Source organism: Ornithorhynchus anatinus, chromosome 11 (genome assembly GCF_004115215.2).
Source record: "Ornithorhynchus anatinus isolate Pmale09 chromosome 11, mOrnAna1.pri.v4, whole genome shotgun sequence".
NCBI classification, from domain to species: domain Eukaryota; kingdom Metazoa; phylum Chordata; class Mammalia; order Monotremata; family Ornithorhynchidae; genus Ornithorhynchus; species Ornithorhynchus anatinus.
The window spans coordinates 37,322,596-37,342,227 of NC_041738.1; the positions used below are offsets into that span (position 1 = coordinate 37,322,596).

The following is a 19,632-nucleotide window of genomic DNA, read 5'->3' on the forward strand; positions in this document are numbered from 1 at the left end:
CAGAGCTGGTAGACACATTCCCCGACCACAATGAGCTCACAGTCCAGAGCGGGAGACAGACGATATAAATAAAGAAAGAAATAACAGATAGATACATAAGTGCTGTGGGGCTGAGTGGCGGTGAGTACAGGGAGCAAATCAGGGTGACGCAGAAGGGGGAAAAGGCTTAGTACAGTGCTCTGCGCATAGTAAGTGCTCGATAAATACGACCGAATGAGGGAAATGGGGGCTTAGTCAGAGAAGGCCTCTTGGAAGAGATGTGCCTTCAAAAAGGCTTTGAAGGTGAAGTCAGTCGGTCAATCATTTATTGAGCGCTTACTGTGGGCAGAGCACTACCAAAGAGAGAAGCAGCGTGGCTGAGTGGAAAGAGCCTGGGCTTGGGTGTCAGAGGTCATGGGTTCAAATCCCAGCCCCGCCGCTTGCCAGCTGTGTGACTTTGGGCAAGTCACTTAACTTCTCTGTGCCTCAGTTACCTCATCTGTCAAATGGGGATTAAAAACCGTGAGCCCCACGTGGGACAACCTGATCACCTTGTATCCCCCCCAGCGCTTAGAACAGTGCTTTGCGCATAGTAAGCGCTTAACAAATACCACCCTTATAACCATTATTATTACCAAGTGCTGGGGAGAGCACAGTGTAACCTTACAATAGACACATTCCATCTCCACAGGGAGCTCTATCGGATATTCATTCGTTCAATCATACTTATTGAGGGCTTACTGTGTGCAGAGCACTGTGCTAAGCGCTTGGGAGAGTTCGGTAACAATAGACAGACACAGTCCCTGCCCACAATGAGCTTACAGTCTAGAGGGAGGGCGTTCCAGGCCAGAGGCAGGACGTGGACGATGCGGTTGTCGGCCCGGCTTCCCCCGCGGGGGGACATTCAGGGCTTCCTCAGAGTCCCTGGCAGGTGGACAGACAGACAGAGCCCTTCCAACCCCCACTTCCACACACACTCACCCTCACAGACACGGGAGTGCCCACCTGCCCCCCACCTTCCCCCTGTCAGCTCCCTGGTGAGGGGCCCAGAGGAAAGGCAACCGAGCCAACTGGGAAACACAAAAAGCCCTTGTGAATGAAATGGAAACCCAGTGGAGTCACTGCAAAGCTCCGAGCCAAGGTGGCCGGGAATCTGAACCGCAGCCACAGCCCAGATCCAAACTCTGCTCTGAAACCGAGTCAGTCGTCTCGGCCCAAATGCCCGCCCCGCCGCCCAAGGTCTGTGCCCCAGAACCACCCTCCCCTGAGGAACGGCGACCTTAGGAAGTGGGGTCACGGCCTGCCGCAATGCCCGATTGAGTTTAATCAATCAGTCAATTGTTTGTATTGAGCGTTTACTGTGTGCAGAGCACTTGAGTTGCTTTTCAATCATTTGCTCCACAGAACTGCCCCCTTCTGGAAGATCCTCTGGGAAAATCTCAAAGAAGCCATCTAAAGTTTACCCCAAAAAACCGTAAACTGCAGCTTCTTCCTGCCTTGGCTCCTGCCTGAGAGGTTCAATCACAAGTTCTGGGCAAACCTCATCAGGCTTGGCCCAAATCACTCACCGCTCATTCACTCAGCGAGCAACATTTAATGGAAAACAAAGAAAAACAACGGAGACTCAGTTGCGTTCCTTGCTAAGAAGATAATAGAGAAGATGCCCCCTCGCTGGAAACAGAGGTGTGGGGCAGAGATAGTACTGAATCTGATTATTTTTCTTTTATCATGAGATTCTGTTGATTGTTTGTCATCTATGCACTTAGAATGTGCTGAACACTACAGTGGTTACAAAATAATTAGACTGGGCACTGGACCCTTCTCTTAATATTGTTAAAGCCCTTCATGTTCCATATAGCATAATATTATTTCAAATTTAACAGGGTCTTCTCATAATTTAGTAAGCAATGCAAGGGGGGGAATAAGGGAGGGAGGGGAAGAAATCCTTACTTTGGGACAGGGACTGTGTGTCCATCCTGATTTGCTTGTATCTACTCCACTGCTTAGTACAGTGCTTGACATAGTAAGCGCTTAATAAATACCACAATTATTATCACATGGTATCTGATATCTAACCCCTAGCAGCATTGCCTAGTGGTTAGAACATGGGCCTGGGAGACAGAAGAGCCTGGGTTCTAATCTCAGCTCTGCCACTTGCCTGCTGTGTGGCCCTGGGCAAGTCACTTCACTTCCCTGTGTTTTACACCGTTTTATTCTGTAAAACGGTGAATAAGACTGTGAGCCCCATGTGGGACAGGGACTGTGTGCAACCTGGTAAGCTGTATCTATCTCAGTGCTTAATACAGTGCCTGGCACACAGTAGGTGCTTAACAAATACCATAAAAGACAAGGTTAAGGTCTGCTTCAGCTGCGGTTTCAAGTCTCCATTCGTACCCATTCTCCCTCCTACTTAGATCGTGAACCCCAGGTGCTGCCAGGACTGTGTCCAACCGGATTAACGTATCTATCCTAGCTCTTAGACCAGTGATTGTCACATATAAAGTGCTTAACAAATGCCATAATTATTATTATTACACAGCTAGGCCTCCAGGACAGGGAATAACTGCAGAAAAGCCATGCTCTTTAATATCCTTTATTCAACTCAAGTCCTGTCAGAGCTCTCTTGTCTCCACCAATGTAAAGGAAAGCAGTTTAGCCAGCTGCCTGGCTGGCATATCTGGGCTAATACCGGGCCTGGAGGGGGGTCAGGTTTCTTACCTGGACAGAAGAAAAGCTCCTCTTAGAATGAATGCCCGGGATGAACATGAGCTTTTAGCTTCATTTTTGAATTCAAAAGTATGTTTCCTCACATTAATCATGTATCTGAGGAAACCAGTGCTTGAATTTGTTCAGATAGAACTGAATGGTCAAAGAATGTGAGGTTTGTGAAAAAGTAAGGAGAACTGGAAAACAAAGTTGATGTGCAGAGGGTAAACATTAATCATTACAGGATCAAAAATTCTAATTGAATTATAATAGCAAAGGTTACAGTTTCTTCTAACCTAAGCGAAAGAATAAGTGATTACCTGCTTCATTTAGAGAGCACAACTAAATAATTCAGGACCCCAAGTGGATTTTTGGGGGGTCTGAATTATCCATCTGGGCCCGCTAAATGGAACAAACGAGCCAGACAACTGCCCAGTACTCCATTTAGGCTACAGACACCTAACTTACGTCAACAGCTTTACCGGAGACCAGATTTGGAAGTATGAGCAATTACTTCATTGACAAAGTCATAATAATTTATTTTTATGTTTCGCCTCTCCATCCCAGCCCACTGAAATAGCAAAGGGAGACTCTGATGTTGAGGTTGCTTTGTCTTAACTTTGAATGTAGCCCAGAATTGTTTCCAATTATTCATAGCTCCATTATTCCCCAGTATTAGTACCGTGTTTTTTAGTCTAGTGCTTAAAAATGTTAGCAATATGCAAAACACACTTCTTTTTCCCTCTCAATTCAATGAGTTTACTAAGTTCTAATGCTAGAAATGTTCCCACCCTTCCTAATACTTCTGACAAGTTGTAACTTTCCAGGCTGTGGCTTCAAACACGCCAGCCTGTGGAATTAACTGAAAACTCATATTTATTTGGGGTGGCACTTGGATGATATTGACAGAAGCTAATCCTGCCAAAGTCCTAACAAATAATACTTTCCTTGGTCTCTAGGCAGAACCATAACTGAAGCAAAACTTACTTATAAGACTGAAGGGAAGAAAGGGGTGAAAGACACAAAAATGTAATTATATTTTGAATATTTTAATTATAAAGATAAAAAAACCTGAAGGATGTTTACATAGTCCTTTATAAACCATACGAGGTTTGCATTGACTCTACAAGTATTTAAGACATTTTACATGTACACTCATATTTCATCTCGACACTTCCTATGTGATTAGGTTTCAAGCCAGAATTGTTAAATTTGATGAAAACCCATTCTTCCGTTTTTAAGTTAAATTTTGTTTGAGGAAGAAAAAGCTGGTGATTTTTTTCAGTTGTTAAAGTAGTTTGGGCATTTCTTATGTGAAAATAATTTAAAATGCCTTTGTCTCCAAACTTCCATCTTGGCTGGCCAGGTATCTGAAAGGTTTTGCTTTTGAATTACTCGAAGAATTAGTGTTTCAGTTAAAGTGGTGCATATCCAAGAAAAACCCCTTCTGAGGAAAGAGCAAACCAAGAATTCTTGTGTGCTTGGGGCTCTCCCCAGCACTCATTTGAAAAAGCAAGTCCAAACTCACGTGTTTTTCAATAATGATACAAGGTTATTTTCAAACAAATTCAAGGCGGGGGGGGGGGGGGCGGTTTTGCAATTACAGTAGTTCCTTTTTAGTCATAATTTTTAGATCGGCTGAACTCCGTGTGAGGTAATAAACGATAAGGATTTTGTTTTCTGTAAGATGGCTTCTTTGGGGATGGCTTCTGAATGGGTCAGATTTACAATGCTGCCTTAGGATCCATATTTGATCTTATTCCTCATCCGCTAATATACTAAGTGCACTTTATCTGGAGTTATTTGTGGTCCTTCACCTGCTAAGAACAAGCAGGAAGAGAACTGAGATTTATTTAACCTTAGACTCGATGACTTTTCCTTGGTGGGTTCATTCAGGGATTTCCTCCACTCCGCCACCCCCTTCCTCCCCCCCCACCAACCAGATTTAGAAAAGGATACGCTGATGCTGATAATATGCTCTGAATAAAACCGTTCTCTCCATAACACGACTTTGTTTTCTCAGAGCGTACCAGGGTATCAGTAGGGTTTGGAGTCACGGCTAGAAGTCATCAGGGGTAGAAAAGTTAGCTTTGAGTACTATTTTATTAGAGTTCCTGGAGCAGCTTGGAGGGAGGATGGATCCCAACCCATCGATTTTTCCACATGGGCCAATCCTTTCAATTTGTTCTTTGGTGATGGAAGCTTGTTTTGGCCTGTGCGGATTCTTGTAAATATGGATATTTCCACTACCCGCTGAAAAAAAAACCTTCTTAAAAAATAACCCCGCAGATTTGACCAAAGAGTGCAAGTGGCGGAAGGGGAAGTCCTCCCACTCCTGAAGATTTATTCAAGGTCACAGAGCAAATGTCTTTGTCCTTCAAAGAGCACAGAGATTTAGCTCAGGATGGCTCTGGACAAGAATTCATCTCTAGATATTAATCTCACGTGGCCAAGTAAGAGTTACAACCAGTAAGAACCAACTCTTACTGGTAATGAGCAGGAGTACGAGAAGTTGTTGCAATCCCAATTTTCTTCAGCAGTAGCCGACTACTGTAAATAAAAGGACCCTTTTATCTTCAGCAACTAATTTGAGGCAACAATAAACTGAAGGACATGAGGCAGCAAGATTCCTTGAATAAAAGTCTAGTCAACTAGATCAATCATTTCTAACTGCCTACTGAACTGGATGTGGTGATTGTTCCCAGTTCCCACCGAAATAAATATCCGTTCCCAGTTAAGGGCCTCCTAACTCTGGAACATACAGTCAGGGGTGGTGATCTCTACCTACAGTGAATGCAGAGTACCAGTGATTTACATACCTATCAAAAGAGAACTCTTCAGAGGTAACATGAGCAAATAAAGGGTTTTGAAGGGAAAATGCATAGCTTGTGTTCTCCAGATTCAAAAAGGAAACGCCTTCCTTAGCTGAAGGCTCGATTGTTTCCGAGATCTGAAACGACGGAATTATCTCTATGAGTTTCTTTCTGCGCATTTTACCGTTGCAAAACAGTGGCAGAGATCCTAGGGACCAGTTATCTGGTTGTCTTGGAGACCAGAAAACACCACATTTGCCCGGCATGGTAAAAATCAGTTTCGACGTCACCATCAGCGTCAAAAACACAAAGTAGCCCACAGGCCCGCAGAAACCACCTTTGTAGATGGGAACGGGATGAAGATTCTTGGAAAATAAACATGAGGTAGATGGGCCCCTGTGGAGTCCCATTCAGGGCCAGAATCCTGTCTCTTAGGACAGATGCTCTTTGTAGGACGCCACCGGGGACGTCGGTGCTACGGGTACTGTTGTCACCACCTGATTCTGGAACACAAAGATTTTGATTCTTTCGAACACCCAGAGGAAGACAAGCAGAATACTGATGTACTGGATCCAGGCAAACTTAATCATCTCCCAGAAGCCTGGCTGATAGGTGCGAAGTGTTAAGGAGTCACACACGGGACTATGAAACATTTAAAGCAGTAATACAAGAGCTCGGGTTCGACCCAAACAGGAAATGGCCAAAATGTTTTCAAGATGCTTCGAAGGACAGCACATGTCATAAATATGGATGATGCGTAACTAGACAGAATCACTCAAGAAGAAAATATGTTAAGGAAATTAAATGTTTTTTTCTTCCTAAAGGAAAATTTGGCAGAGGTAAAGTTATTTTCTTAGGATTACAAATTTTTGGTTTCTCAAACCCAATGGGAATTTTATGTTTTCCAGCATCTGTACCTAATGAGAATAGCTTAGAAATCATCCCTCTCATCTTAAAATCATTTTTTTAAAACTGGGGTAAGAGACAGGCTACCCAAGGGCAAGCTTGGGTGCCCCAAAGTGACACAACCCCTCCCAATTTCTCTCTGCTTTTCTTCGCTGCAGCCTCACAAGCCCGCTATTTCCCAATCACCACCAGAGCCCCCAGCTAGGCCACATTGGTGACTTGGAAGCGGGGAGCAGTACTGACCACAACTTTAGGTTTCTTCCCCTTGGGACTTGGGGATACTGTAAATGTGATGCCCTAAGGGTGTGAGTGGAAGTGACCAGATTCTCAGGAGCTCTGAATGGAACTTGGACATGGTTTGCAGGGATGGGGGGACATACGCCTATGACACCATAAGCACTACCCTGGACACGCAGTGTAACGTACTGGCATCATCCCTAAGCTTTGGGAGTGAAGGGGAGGCAACAAGGAGGGAGAACTAGACAAAGAGAGATGGGGGGAGAGCACAAAGTCACACACCAGAATCCTGTGCTAATGCCCGTACAAATACACAGACACCCACCTGGTTTTTCACACTCAATCGCTCAAACTCACAGAGACGCTCACCCAGGCCCTCCCACTCTCCTGTACAAACACAAAAAGTCCCTCACCGGGATCTCAGGCTCACCTGTTCAAACCCACATCAAAGACCCCCACCAGGCTCTCACCCTCACACGCTCAAACTGACAAACACACACATACGTCGACACCTAGGTTTTCCCACCTACACCGAAAAGTACGAAGCGCTCTCAAACTCAGACTCGCAAGCAGGCACGCAATCAGGCACGCAATCACGTGCAGACACACATGCTCAGATGGGAATGAAGTGGACCAAGCAGGAAGGAAAATGAGCCGAGTTGCCTCTACCCCAGCTCCCCGGAGGTCTAGCTACAGCTCACTATGGCAGAGCTCATAGATAATCCTCCTCTGGCCTGGAGGAGACAGAGGGATTCCAGGGAGCGGGCGTATTGCTGATTGTTGTTCTGACAAACTTCTTGCGGCCGCTGCTCGTCCATTCCACATCGGCCTCCTCAGAGTTCTTGCCGCTGTCCTGGCCAAAAGCCAAACTTTGGCCAATTCTACTGGCCTCCTGGTTCAAAACAGATTAAGGGCAGGAGAGGGGTCACTGTCCCACAGGAGCAGGTGGGTGGCCACTCTGGTGTTCCCCCGAGGCAGCCCACCACACTTACCATCTCCTTCGGCCTGGCTGGGCAGCCGGCTGCGCCATTAACCGCCTGGCTAAGAAAGATCGTCAAAGGATATGAAATCACTTCCACGGGGTATCGGATGATGGCATTAATCACAAATGGTGCGTCCGCGGCCCTTCCGACCAGCCAGATAGGGTTGGGATCGGACAGGACGGTTGTCACTGCAACGAAACCAGAAAACGCAGCCTTTAAACGGGTAGCTCGGAGGTCCGAGTCCCGCGCGATCGAGAGACGCCACCCGAGAGCAGGGATTCTCCTCAGAACGCTGCTGTATCGTGGTGGCTGCCTGTCAGCTGGCCCAATCATCTGTGGGCTTTTGCAAGGTGAGACTTCCCTGGACATAGATCAGCCTGGGGGAGGTCTGGTCTGCTGAGCTAAACAAGTGACATTAATGCTCCTCAAGGGCAGGAACTGGGACTTTTACTGCTGCAGTGAGTTTCCAAACACCTAAGGCAGTGCTCTGCCCTCAAGAGGTGCTCCATCAATGCTGCTAATGATGGTGGTCCGAGAAGGACCTCCAGGGGATGACTGACAGGCCTCAAAGCCTGTCAGAGCAGAGAGGCCTTACAGGATGCTCCAACTGCCACTGAATCTGAGCAAATCACTTCGCCTCCTCCAGGATCTCTGTCCATCTGTAGGATGGAGAGGATAATCTTTGTCTCCAGTTCACAAGGGTGCTAAGAGGATGAAGTGGACTTAATCTAAGAGAGCACTCTCAATTCCCTGCAGACAGGACCGGGTCAACACAGTCAATTCTCCGGAAAGGCGGGGGTTACATTTTTGCAGAACGCTGCATTAAGGAAAACTCGCACTGTAGTTCTTGGGCCGAGCCCAATGCAGCAAGCTCGCCTCCAAATCACTTCTTCCGACAGCACCTCGCATTCTACCCAGGGAGATGCGTGTGGCCAGAATTCCCCCAAACACAGAGTGAAAACACACGGAGTGGGAGAACTAACTTGAATGATGCATTATACTGTAAGCCCGTATGCTAATTCTCTTGTACTGTACTCTCCCATGTGCTTGGTACCGGGCTCTGCGCACAGTAAGCACCCAACAGATGCCATTTATTGATTGATGCATTACCATTCCTAGCTGACCTTCAGCAGGGATGGCGTGCGGGAGAGATTTGATGCTGCAAGAAAAGAGCACGGCAGGCAAAGGTAGAAGTCTAATGACCAATCGAGGAATGATCAGCTGCATCCCGTGTCCATCTTGACAGGAATCGGTGAGTCTTGGAATTGAAACCTGAGAAGTACCACCATTCCCTCCCTCTCGGTCACCATCCCACTGAGCCCCGTCCTGCAAACTGGTGCCCTTTACCGGTCCCCCGCTAGGCACCCTTCGACCGGTCCACCCCTGGGCAGCCCTCGTGCAGCTACCTGGGAAAGTGACCTACCATTCCTCTCCTGGTAAGCAGCAGCAATATTTGTGAGGTCAAAGTCCCTTGCAAAAGGGCTTGTCCCATTGATCACAGGAACCTGTTAAATAACCAAACATTTAATGGCTGGACATTCCTCCCTTTTCTTCCCTCTACTACTTATTTATTTATTTATTGGTTTTAAGGAATAGAAAACTCACCAAGCTCCTGGCACTACTGAGGAAATAATAATAGTGGTATTTGTTAAGCACTTAGTACGTGCCAAGCACTCTTCTAAGCGCTGGGGTAGATACAAGGTTAGCAGGTTGTCCCACGTGAGGCTCACAGTCTTACTCCCCATTTTACAGATGAGGTAACTCAGGCACAGAGAAGTGTAGTGACTTGCCCAAGGTCACAGAGCTGACAAGTGGCAGAGCTGGGATTAGAACCCACGACCACTGACTCCCAAATCCGTGCTCTTTCCACTAAGCCACGCTGCTTCTCCCATTTTGTTTTTTTTTAACAGTACTTATTAGGCACTTAACTATATGCCAAGCACTATGCTAAGCCCGAGGGGGGTGGATACAAGATGATCAGTTTGGACACTCACTTTGCCTAAAATGGAGGGAGGGAGATAGGTATTTTATTTACAGTCTACAGGTGAGGAAACTGAGGTACAGGGAGGTTAAGTGACTTGGCCAAGGTCATACAGCAGGTAAGTGTCAGAGCCGGGACCTCCTGACTCTCGGTCTCGAGTTCCAGTCCTAGGCCCCGCTGCCTCCCATTTTTCCCAAGAAGAGCTTCCTCCTCCCTCAGCTCTTCGAGGACTAAATACTCTGGGGAAGGTCTCTGCAACTGCTTTTAAAATTATTGTTTAGTCAGTTTCTTCCCCGTTCCATCTGGCTTTCCACCCTCTCATCCCGGAAGGCACTACTTTTGGTTTTCTGATCCCAGTCGGATTTTTATTTATAATAGCAGTAGAGACTTTATGAAGGAGGAATGAGCGTGGAGAGTGCGTTGATGCTTGTATACTTATCTATGTGGTAGGTGCTTACCATGTGCTGGGGTAGATACAAGGTAATTAGATTGCACCCAGGCCCTGTTCCACACAGGGTTCTTCTCTCGACATTGTTAAATCTTTAATTCGATAGTATTTATTGAGCGCTTACTATGTGCAGAGCACTGTACTAAGCGCTTGGAATGTACAATTCGGCAACAGAGAGAGCCCATCCCTGCCCAATGACGGGCTCACAGTCTAATCGGGACTGTGATTAATCCTAAATAATCTTATGTAATTAATCCTTAAATCCTAAAGTCCCTCAGTGGTGTACATGAGAAAATTAAATGTCCAACTTTACCAGGTCCGTCCCCACTTCAAATGACAATGATATTTCCAACTTAATAGGGTCTGTCTTCTACAACTTCAAATAACTTTCCAAGAAAATAAGTGATGCAGGTGGGGGATGAAGGAGAAAGGAGGGGAGAGAGAGAGAGAAAGCGCACGTGTGCAGGAGGATTTCTTACATTGTATCTGACATCTAGCCCACGATGGCTCAAGGGCTGCTTCTGCTGCAGCTTCAAGTCTCCATTCACATAGAGTTGAGCCCCCGGGACAGGGAAGAAGGACTGCAGAAAAGCCATGCTCTGCATCACAAATGTCGACATCCTCTGAAATGGTTAATGGCAGAGATGACATTTCGGTTAAGATTTGGGATTTAGGTGGATTTAGGTTCAGAGAGCCAGATTCCTGCCCCTCCTCTCTAGCCTATCTTAAGGGATGCAAATCCAAGTCCCGGGAATGCAGAACTTGGAGAGGCAGTGGTTTCTTGAAGCGATCAGTGTGCTTTGATCCAATCTAACCCAAAGATGAATTCAGGGATTGTTTTCTGAACTAGCCCACTGAACCCACTGGGATTGTATTCATTCATTCATTTTTATTGAGCGCTTACTCTGTGCAGAGCACTGTACTAAGTGCTTGGAATGTGCAATCCAGCAACAGATAAGAGACAATCCCTGCCCAACAACGGGCTCACAGTCTAAACGAGGAAGGATGAGGGATATGAGACTTCTGACGCTTTTCAATTTAAGATGGCTCTTTCCCTTGAATGGATTGGAACTGGGAAATGAAGCCAGACAGAAATCTGGCAGGACCAGGACTCAGTAGGGACTCCACGGCAACAGAAGCCGCAGGTGGGCAGACACTCACGTGCAGTTGGTAGGAGAATGTCAGAATGAGCTGAACCCCGAGGACCTGCTCGGAAGCCTGCAGTGGAAGCTCCATTTTAAAGTGGAGTAAGTCCATCTTCCCGTCCTGGTTCTTGTCTTCTTCTCTGGTCTAGGACACACCGAGAGGACTTTATTTTCTAAAGAAAGTACACTTGGGAAGGGTCTACGTTTCCCACAGTTCATCATTTGGGCTCTCTATCACAGCTCACCTCTTCATAAGACTACCCCTGCCCAGAAAATACAGTAGGATAAGGATTTTCCAGAAAAGAAATAACGCCACGTGCAAAATATTTTATAAACATCTCCAACAATTAGCAGGATGTTGAATGCCCTGCCTGAAAAAGGTTGTTTCTAAAGAGGCTAGGCAAGTGCTGTGTGCAGGGGGGCATCAAAAGGGCTTTTGAGGCTGATCATTTGCCTCAAAAACTGTTCAGTCCATATCTCCCCATTCCTCAGAAACTTCCACTGCCCATCCATCCACCTCCACATCAAACAGAAACTCCTTACCATTGGATCTGATGCACTCCTACCTAACCTCACCAAACTTCTCCTACGACCCAGCCCGCACACTCCGCTCCTCTCGCTCCAACCTGCTCTCTGTACCTCGATCTCATCTACCCCGCCACCGACCCCTTGCCCACGTTCGCCACAGGGCCTGGAACATCGGGCCTCTTCCTTCATATCCAAAAGTCCACCCTTTTCCCCACCCTCAAAAACCCTCAAAACCCTCCTAAAATCTCATCTCCTCCCAGAGGCCTTTCTAGACTAAGCCCTTTATTTCCCTTATCTGCCCTCCCATCTGCGTCGACTCTGAACTTGGCTGTGTACCCCTTAAGCATTATAACACACATCCCAGTCCTCAAATATTTATGTAAATATTCTTCTATTCTCTGTCCCCTGTTCTCTCTCCATTCTACAAGGTAGTCTAGGGAGAAACAGGTGGATCGTTTACCAAGAAGGCAGAAATTAATCATAGGCACACGTCCTGATTATAGCAAATTAGAGAAAAGTAGGATTTGGTTTCTGTCCAGGCAAGAGACTCTGCCTCTGACTGTAAATTTCTTTCATTATTAGTAATGAAGGACATTTATTGGGTACCGAAAATAGGACGGGCACTTTTCAATACCACAACACAATGTGGTCCTTGTCTGGGTGGTTTACAATCTAAATTCGGACACCAGTCAGAAACAACCAAATAAAAATACACTCCAAGGGGAAGTATTTGACAGCAGGAAGATAGACACTCAACAGCTTCATTCCTAATGACTCAGCCATGGACGGATGAAATGACGAATGAATGAAGCATTGAGTGAGGGGAAGGCGATTTTGCAGAGTTAAATCTGAGTCACTTTTTTATGTTTAGGACTTCAGTTGTTATTGTCCTGAACTCCTGGGCATGTCTTAGAGTAGGGAGGATGCACACTGAAGGTACAGGAAGACTATAATTGTTTGGTAATTTGTAAAAGGAATGAAGAGCCCAACTCAGAGCTAAACAGGCTCTTTTCAGCAAAGTTGCCTCCAAAAAGATGTACCGAAAAACTCAGCAATATTCAGAGAGGAGTTGCTCAAAGGAATTTGCTACTGACCTACTTTCTTATTAAAATAACACCTCTGAATCTAATTTTCACCCCAAGAATCTGAAGTTTCTTATTTCAGGGTTTGGGTTTTTTTTTTTTAATTAAAAAAGTTTGGAAGATTATTTTTTTAGCCAATTTGGAAATATTCCATTTTAGCCTCAAGGCAATGATCTCAAAATCAACTGAAGAAATCCAACTAAAAGAACAGAGTCGTTTCACAGGCCCAAAGAGCTTAGAACAGTGCTAACACGTATTAAGTGCTTAACAAAAACGATATTAATAACAATGTTTTTTATGATAATCAAGCACTTAGTAGGTGCCGGGCACGGTACTAAGCGCCGGGTAGACATAAGCTACTCAGGTTGGACACAGCCCAGGTTCCACGGGGGGCTCACAGTTACAGATGAGGTAACTGAAGCACTGAGAAGTGACTCGCCCAAGGTCACACAGCAGACAAATGGCAGAGGGAGGATTAGAACCCAGGTCCTTCTAACTCCCAGGACCATACTCTCTCAACTAGGCCAAGACTGCTTCTCAGAAAGTTTCCGAAGAGCCACGAGTGCATATGAATGGATGATTATTTGGAAACTTTAATGCTTCTAAATCTTGTGTAAATTTGACACCAAGCTGCTGTGATTCTCATGTCCTTGTACCGACCAGGCAAAGCCCGTTGGGGCAATGGACAGTGATTAATATTGCTTGCCCAGACTTCTTGGTATTGATTTTGCAACTGTAACACCACAATGAGAAGCAGCGTGGCCTAGCGGATAGAGCACGGGCCTGGGAGTCAGAAGGGCCTGGGTTCTAATCCCGGCTCCGCCACTTGTCTGTTGTGTGACCTTGCGCAAGCCACACCACTTCTCTGCGCCTCAGTGACTCACCTGTAAAATGGGGATTAAGACCATGAGCCCCATGTGGGACGGGGACTGTGCCGGACCTGATTGCCTTCTATCTATCCCAGCGCTTAAAACCGTAGCTGATATATAGTAAGTGTTTAACAATACCTTAAAAAACAAACAAAAACCCATCGCAAGAACAAATCACCCCCAGACAAGGGGGACCTTCCGACGACTCCCACGTCTTCGCTTCTCCCCATCCCTTCGAAGGGCGGGGAGGCCCCTCGATCCTCCCCTCTCCCGAACCTTCGGCTCGGGCCCCCCTCCTCCGTCCCCGAAAAGCCCAAGGTCCGGCGTGGAGTTCGGAGCTACCTACCGACACCAGTGGGACCCGCAGGCTCGCCCCCTGCAACCGGTTAAAAGTGGGAAAGGTGCTCCAGGCCAGAAAGCCGCCGGGAGCCGGGCCCAGCAGGGCCACAAAGAGCACCTGGTGTTGAAACCGGACTGTTGGCTGCTCCTCGTAGCTACTCCGCTTCAGCCAAAACCCTGAAACGAGGAAAACACACGAAACCGAGGTAAGGCCAAGCAAGAGGGGGAGAAGGAGGGAGTGGAAAATGAGAAGGGATAGATGAAAAACCACGATCATCTGTGAATTTTAATGCAGGAATTCAAGCAGGCAGGGAAAGCTTAGTGCCGGGGGGCTTGGTGCCGATGGGTTCGGTGCCAGAGAGCCAGGAGCAAGCCATCGGCAGTATTTTTCGGAGTGCCGAGCACTCTACTAAACGCTTGGGCTAAATTAGGAGACGTGATCCCTGCCGTCAAAGGAGTTTACATTTAAGGGGAGAGACAGACATTGAAATAATGTACAGCTGGGTGGAAAGAGTAAAAGGGGATATGTCAGGAGTTGGTTGGTGTTTAAGAAATAGTCTATGTAGGTTAAATACATGAAGGCTACAGGAGATTGTGCGTTTACAAGTGCTCAGGTCGCGCAGAAGTGCGGAGAGGGCAGGTGGAGGGATATAACCTGGGAAGAGAAGAAATTAGCTGAGGAAGGACTCTAGAAAAAATATTCATTCATTAACATTTATTGAGCGTTTACTAGGTGCAGAGCACTGTACTAAGCGCTTGGAATGTACATGATTTCAGGAGGGCCTTGAAGATGGGAAGATTTGGGTTCTGTGGGATCTAAAGGAGGAGAAAGCTCCAAGCGGGGGAAGGATGTCAGACAGGGTTAGGGGTGGGAGAGACAAGAATGAGGCACAGTGAGTAGGTTAACTTGGGGGAAACAAAGAGTGCAAGCTGGGGTGAAGAGGGAGAAGGGAGTGGATAAGTATCAGAGGGAGAGAGTTGACGGAGTGTTTTAAAAGCCAATGGTTAGGAGTTTCTACTCGACGCGGTGAGGAATGGATAACCACTGGAGGTTTTTGAAGAGTGAAGAGGTATAGCAGAATGACATTTTCGAACTATGATCTAGGCAACAGACGGACAGAGGAGAGACTAGAGGTCAGGAGCTCAATAAAGCGACCGAAGCGGTAGTTAAGCCCCTCGGTGACTAGTGCTTGGATCAGCGTGGTGGTCATTTGGGTGGAAAGGAAGGGGTGGGCCCGGGTGGATGAAAAACCACTGACATCTGGCAATAGAATACAGGGGTAAAACAGGGGAGGAGCCAAATGTAATGCCACAGTTAGAGACGACAGAGAGCGGGAGGATGGTAGCGGGGACCACTGGAATGGGCACGTCAGATGGAGGAGAGGATTTGGGAGGGAAGATGAGAAGTTCAGAATTGACTGTATTAAGCTTGAGGAGCCAGTGGGCTGGAAGGACTGCAAAGAAAGACAAAAGCAGATTTGGAAATCGTTGGCAGAGAAGAAGTAGTTGAACCCATAGGAGGGAATGAACCCCTTGAAGGAGGGGATGTAGAGTGAAAAGATAAAGGGACTCAAACTGAGTCTTGAAAAACACCCACAATAAGGGGATGGGAGGCTGAGGAGGAGCCAGTGTAAGAGACCGAGGACCGGCCAGAGAGATAAGCGGAGAATCAGGAGAAAACTGTTATCAGAAACACCAGGGTTCCATAATGCTTCCTGGGGAACGGTGCGGTCCACCGTGTCAAAAGCAGCCAAGAAGTTGGGGAGATTAGGATAGAACGGAGTCTTTTAGATGTGGCAAGGGGAACCTCACTGGTGCGCAGGGACCCTGTCTACCAACTCTGTTACACTGCACTCTCCCAAGCGCTTAGTACTGCGCTCTACAAACATTAAGCGCTCAATATGATTGATTGGTTGACTGATGAGGGTGGTCTGAGTGGAGGGAAGAGGGTGGAAGCCAGACTGTTGAGGGGTGAGAAGGGAATAGGAGGAGAAGTGAGGCAGCAGGTGTTTACGGTCTAATAATTACGGTATCTGTTAAACCCTTATTATAATAATAATGTTGGTATTTGTTAAGCGCTTACTATGTGTCGAGCACTGTTCTAAGCGCTGGGGTAGACATAGGGGAATCAGGTTGTCCCACGTGGGGCTCACAGTCTTAATCCCCATTTTACAGATGAGGGAACTGAGGCACAGAGAAGTGAAGTGACTCGCCCACAGTCACACAGCCGACAAGTGGCAGAGCTGGGATTCGAACTCATGAGCCCTGGCTCCAAAGCCCGTGCTCTTTCCACTGAGCCACGCTGCTTCTCCATTATTATGTGTCAAGCGTTGTTCTAAGTGCCAGGAAGATAGAAGGTGATCGGGTCGGACACAGGCCCTGACCCACATGAGGCCTCACAGTTGAAGGTAAGGGATTTAATCCCCATTTTACCGACGAGGTAACTTGGGCCGGAGAAGTTACGGGATTTGCACGAGATAAGCGACAGAGCCAGAATGAGAACCTAGGTCCTCTGACTCCCAGGTCCGTACCCTTTCCGCTGGGTCTCGCTACTTCCCTGTTTGAGGAGTCTGGGCAGAGCTAGGAGTTGGGAGATGGAGCCAGATCTGGAGGGTACGCTAGGACTTGGGGAATAATTTTTTTTCCGGGATAGGGGAGGTGTGAGCCTGTTTGGAGGCAGAGGAGAAGGAGCCACCAGAGAGCGGGAGGTTAAAGGTGACAGGAGAGGAGGGAGGGTGTTTTTAGAAAATGAGAAGTGCAGGTAGAGAGGGTAGATGTTAAAAGCAGGGGGCAATGCTGGGGAGAAGGGCAAGAGAAAGAGGGATTTTGCATGGTCATTATTAGGGTTGTGGGGGACTGTAAAGTGGGACATTTTCAAATTGGGGGAGGGGGGGGTTGAGCTACGACGGGGTGAGAGGCAGAGGTAAAGGGGCTAAAATTTGAAAGCAAGCAGGAGATCTCCCCTTGAGCGGAAGCTGGGAACGGTGAGAGAATGGAATGGGGTTGGGAGGAGGTCATCGAGGCCATGCCTAATGGATTGGATTTTAACAAACGGGTTGGCGAGGTCGTCGGGCCTGAGGGGAGAAAAGTCGGGCCGCTGGGAACTTGAGGAGGTTAAAAGGCTCGAAGACTCGGTGGGGGCAACGGGCATAGAAGCAGCGTGGCTGAGTGGAAAGAGCCCGGGTTTGGGAGTCACAAGTCGTGGGTTCTAATCCCGGATCCGCCACTTGTCAGCTGTGAGATTTTGGGCAAGTCACTTCACTTCTCTGTGCCTCAGTTTCCTCATCTGTCAAATGAGGATTAAGACTGTGAGCCTCACGTGGGTCAACCTGATTACCTTGTCTCTACCCTAGCATTTAGAACAGTGCTTGGCACATAGTAAGCACTTAACAAATACCATTATTATTATTATTATTGGAAGGTCATCAGGTTGCCCCCTATGGGGCTCACAGCAGCGTGATTCAGTGGCAAGAGCCCGGGCTTGGGAGTCACAGGTCATGGGTTCGAATCCCAGCTCCGCCACTTGTCAGCTGTGGGACTGTGGGCAAGTCACTTCACCTCTCTGGGCCTCAGTTCCCTCATCTGTAAAATGGGGACGAAGACTGTGAGCCCCACGTGGGACAACCTGATTACCATGTATCCCCCAGCGCTTAGAACAGTGCTTGGCACATAGTAAGTGCTTAACAAATACCAACATTATTATTATTATTATTATTAATCAACGTGGCTGAATGGAAAGAGACTGGGCTTGGGAGTCAGAGGTCACAGGTTCGAATCCCAGCTCTGCCCCTTGTCAGCTGTGTGACTGTGGGCAAGACACTTCACTTCTCTGGGCCTCAGTGACCTCATCTGCAAAATGGGGATGAAGACTGTGAGTCTCACGTGGGACAACCCGATGATCCTGTATCTCCCCCAGCGCTTAGAACAGTGCTCTGCACAGAGTAAGCGCTTAACAAATACCAACATTATTATTATTATTACCCCAGCGCTGAGAAGGGTGCTAGGCATATAGTAAGCACTTAAGAAATACCATTATTATTATTAGATTCACTTTTCTGGGCCTCAGTTCCCTCATCTGTAAAATGGGGATGAAGACTGTGAGCCCCACGTGGGACAACCTGATTACCTTGTATCCTCCAGCGCTTAGAACTGTGCTCTGCACATAGTAAGCGCTTAACAAATACCCACATTATTATTAGTATTCGCCTGTATCATCTCCCCCAGCGCTTAGAACAGCGCTCTGCACAGAGGAAGCGCTTCCCCGAGACCCGGTTATTGGAGAGGAGGGGAGGGTGCGGTGCGGGCCGCGGGCCGCTGGGGGGCGCCGTGCTGACCGTGAGTGCGGAAGGCGAGGAGCAGCGGCGGCAGGTAGGTGAGGGCGGCGGCCAGCAGCAGGAACAGCGCCGCCTTGGAGCCCAGCCCGGCGCGGTAGCCGCGCTCCACCGGGTGGGCGAACAGCTTGTACAGCACCATGGCCGCTCCCGCTCCGCGGGCGGCCGCCTTTGGCTGCTCTCGGTTGCCATAGCCCGGTGGAGGGCGGGAAGGGGGGTCTCCACGGCGACGGCCAGGATTGACGGGGCCGGCCGCCAATGGCGGGAGGGGGCGGGGCCTCGGGCGGCCAATCAGACGCCGGCTGAGGCCGCGCGCCGGTGGGGGTGGCCTCCATGGCGACGACCAGGATTGACCGGGGCGGCCACCAATGGGGGGACGGGGCGGGGCCTCGGGAGGCCAATCAGAAGCCGGCTGAGGGCACGCGCCGGGGGGGGGGTCTCCACGGCGACGGCCGCGATGAACGGGGCGGGCCGCCAATGGCGAGAGGGGGCGGGTCCCCCAGGGGCCAATCAGACGCCGGCTGAGGGCGCGTGGGGGGGGAGGTGGTCTCCACGGCGACGGCCGCGATGGACGGGGCGGGCCCTCGGGCGGCCAATCAGGCGCCGGCTGAGGGCGCGCGCTGGTGGGCGTGGTCTCCACGGCGACGGCGGGGATTGACGGGGCGGTTCGCCAATGGCCGGAGGGGGCGGGTCCTGGAGCGGCCAATCAGGCGCCGGCTGAGGGCGGGAGGGGAAAGGCGGCCTGGGCAGCTGCTTTCCCTTCAAAGTGACAAAATGGAGGCGACGGCGGGGCTCACCCCGCTGGTCCCGAGCCCTCTTCCTGATGCATTTCTTAAGCGTTTATTATTAACAATAATAATAATAATGTTGGTATTTGTTAAGCGCTTACTATGTGCCAAGCACTGTTCTAAGTGCTGGGGGATACAAGGTGATGAGGTGGTCCCACGCGGGGCTCGCAGGCTTCCTCCCCATTTGACAGATGAGGTCACTGAGGCCCAGGGAAGTGAAGTGACTTACCCAAGGTCACACCGCTGACAAGAGGCAGAGCCGGGATTCGAACCCATGACCTCTGACTCCCCAGCCCGGGCTCTTGCCACTGAGCCACAGTGATTAATAATAATAATAATAATAATAATGTTGGTATTTGTTAAGCGCTGACTCTGTGCAGAGCACTGTTCTAAGCGCTGGGGGATATCCAGGGTCATCAGGTGGTCCCATGGGAGGCTCACAGTCTTCATCCCCATTTAACAGATGAGGTCACTGAGGCCCAGAGAAGTGAAGTGAC

General features: G+C 48.5%; 1 protein-coding gene and 1 long non-coding RNA gene across 2 annotated transcripts; both read right to left on the reverse strand.

Moving 5' to 3' along the window:
* Nucleotides 1-3,713: 3,713 nt before the first annotated feature.
* Nucleotides 3,714-18,516, reverse strand: LOC114815190 (transmembrane protein 231-like). Its single transcript, XM_029076078.2, has 7 exons — nt 18,351-18,516; nt 14,024-14,193; nt 11,215-11,343; nt 10,533-10,676; nt 9,048-9,129; nt 7,707-7,812; nt 3,714-6,110 (listed from the first exon to the last, which is right to left on the reverse strand). The coding sequence occupies exons 1-7, from the start codon at nt 18,487-18,489 to the stop codon at nt 5,930-5,932; spliced, it is 951 nt and encodes a 316-aa protein (XP_028931911.1). The 5' UTR covers nt 18,490-18,516; the 3' UTR covers nt 3,714-5,929.
* Nucleotides 6,286-7,699, reverse strand: LOC114815191. The gene is made up of 2 exons (XR_003762967.1): nt 7,634-7,699; nt 6,286-7,533 (listed from the first exon to the last, which is right to left on the reverse strand). It is a non-coding gene; the product is annotated as an uncharacterized LOC114815191 (long non-coding RNA).
* Nucleotides 18,517-19,632: the final 1,116 nt, after the last annotated feature.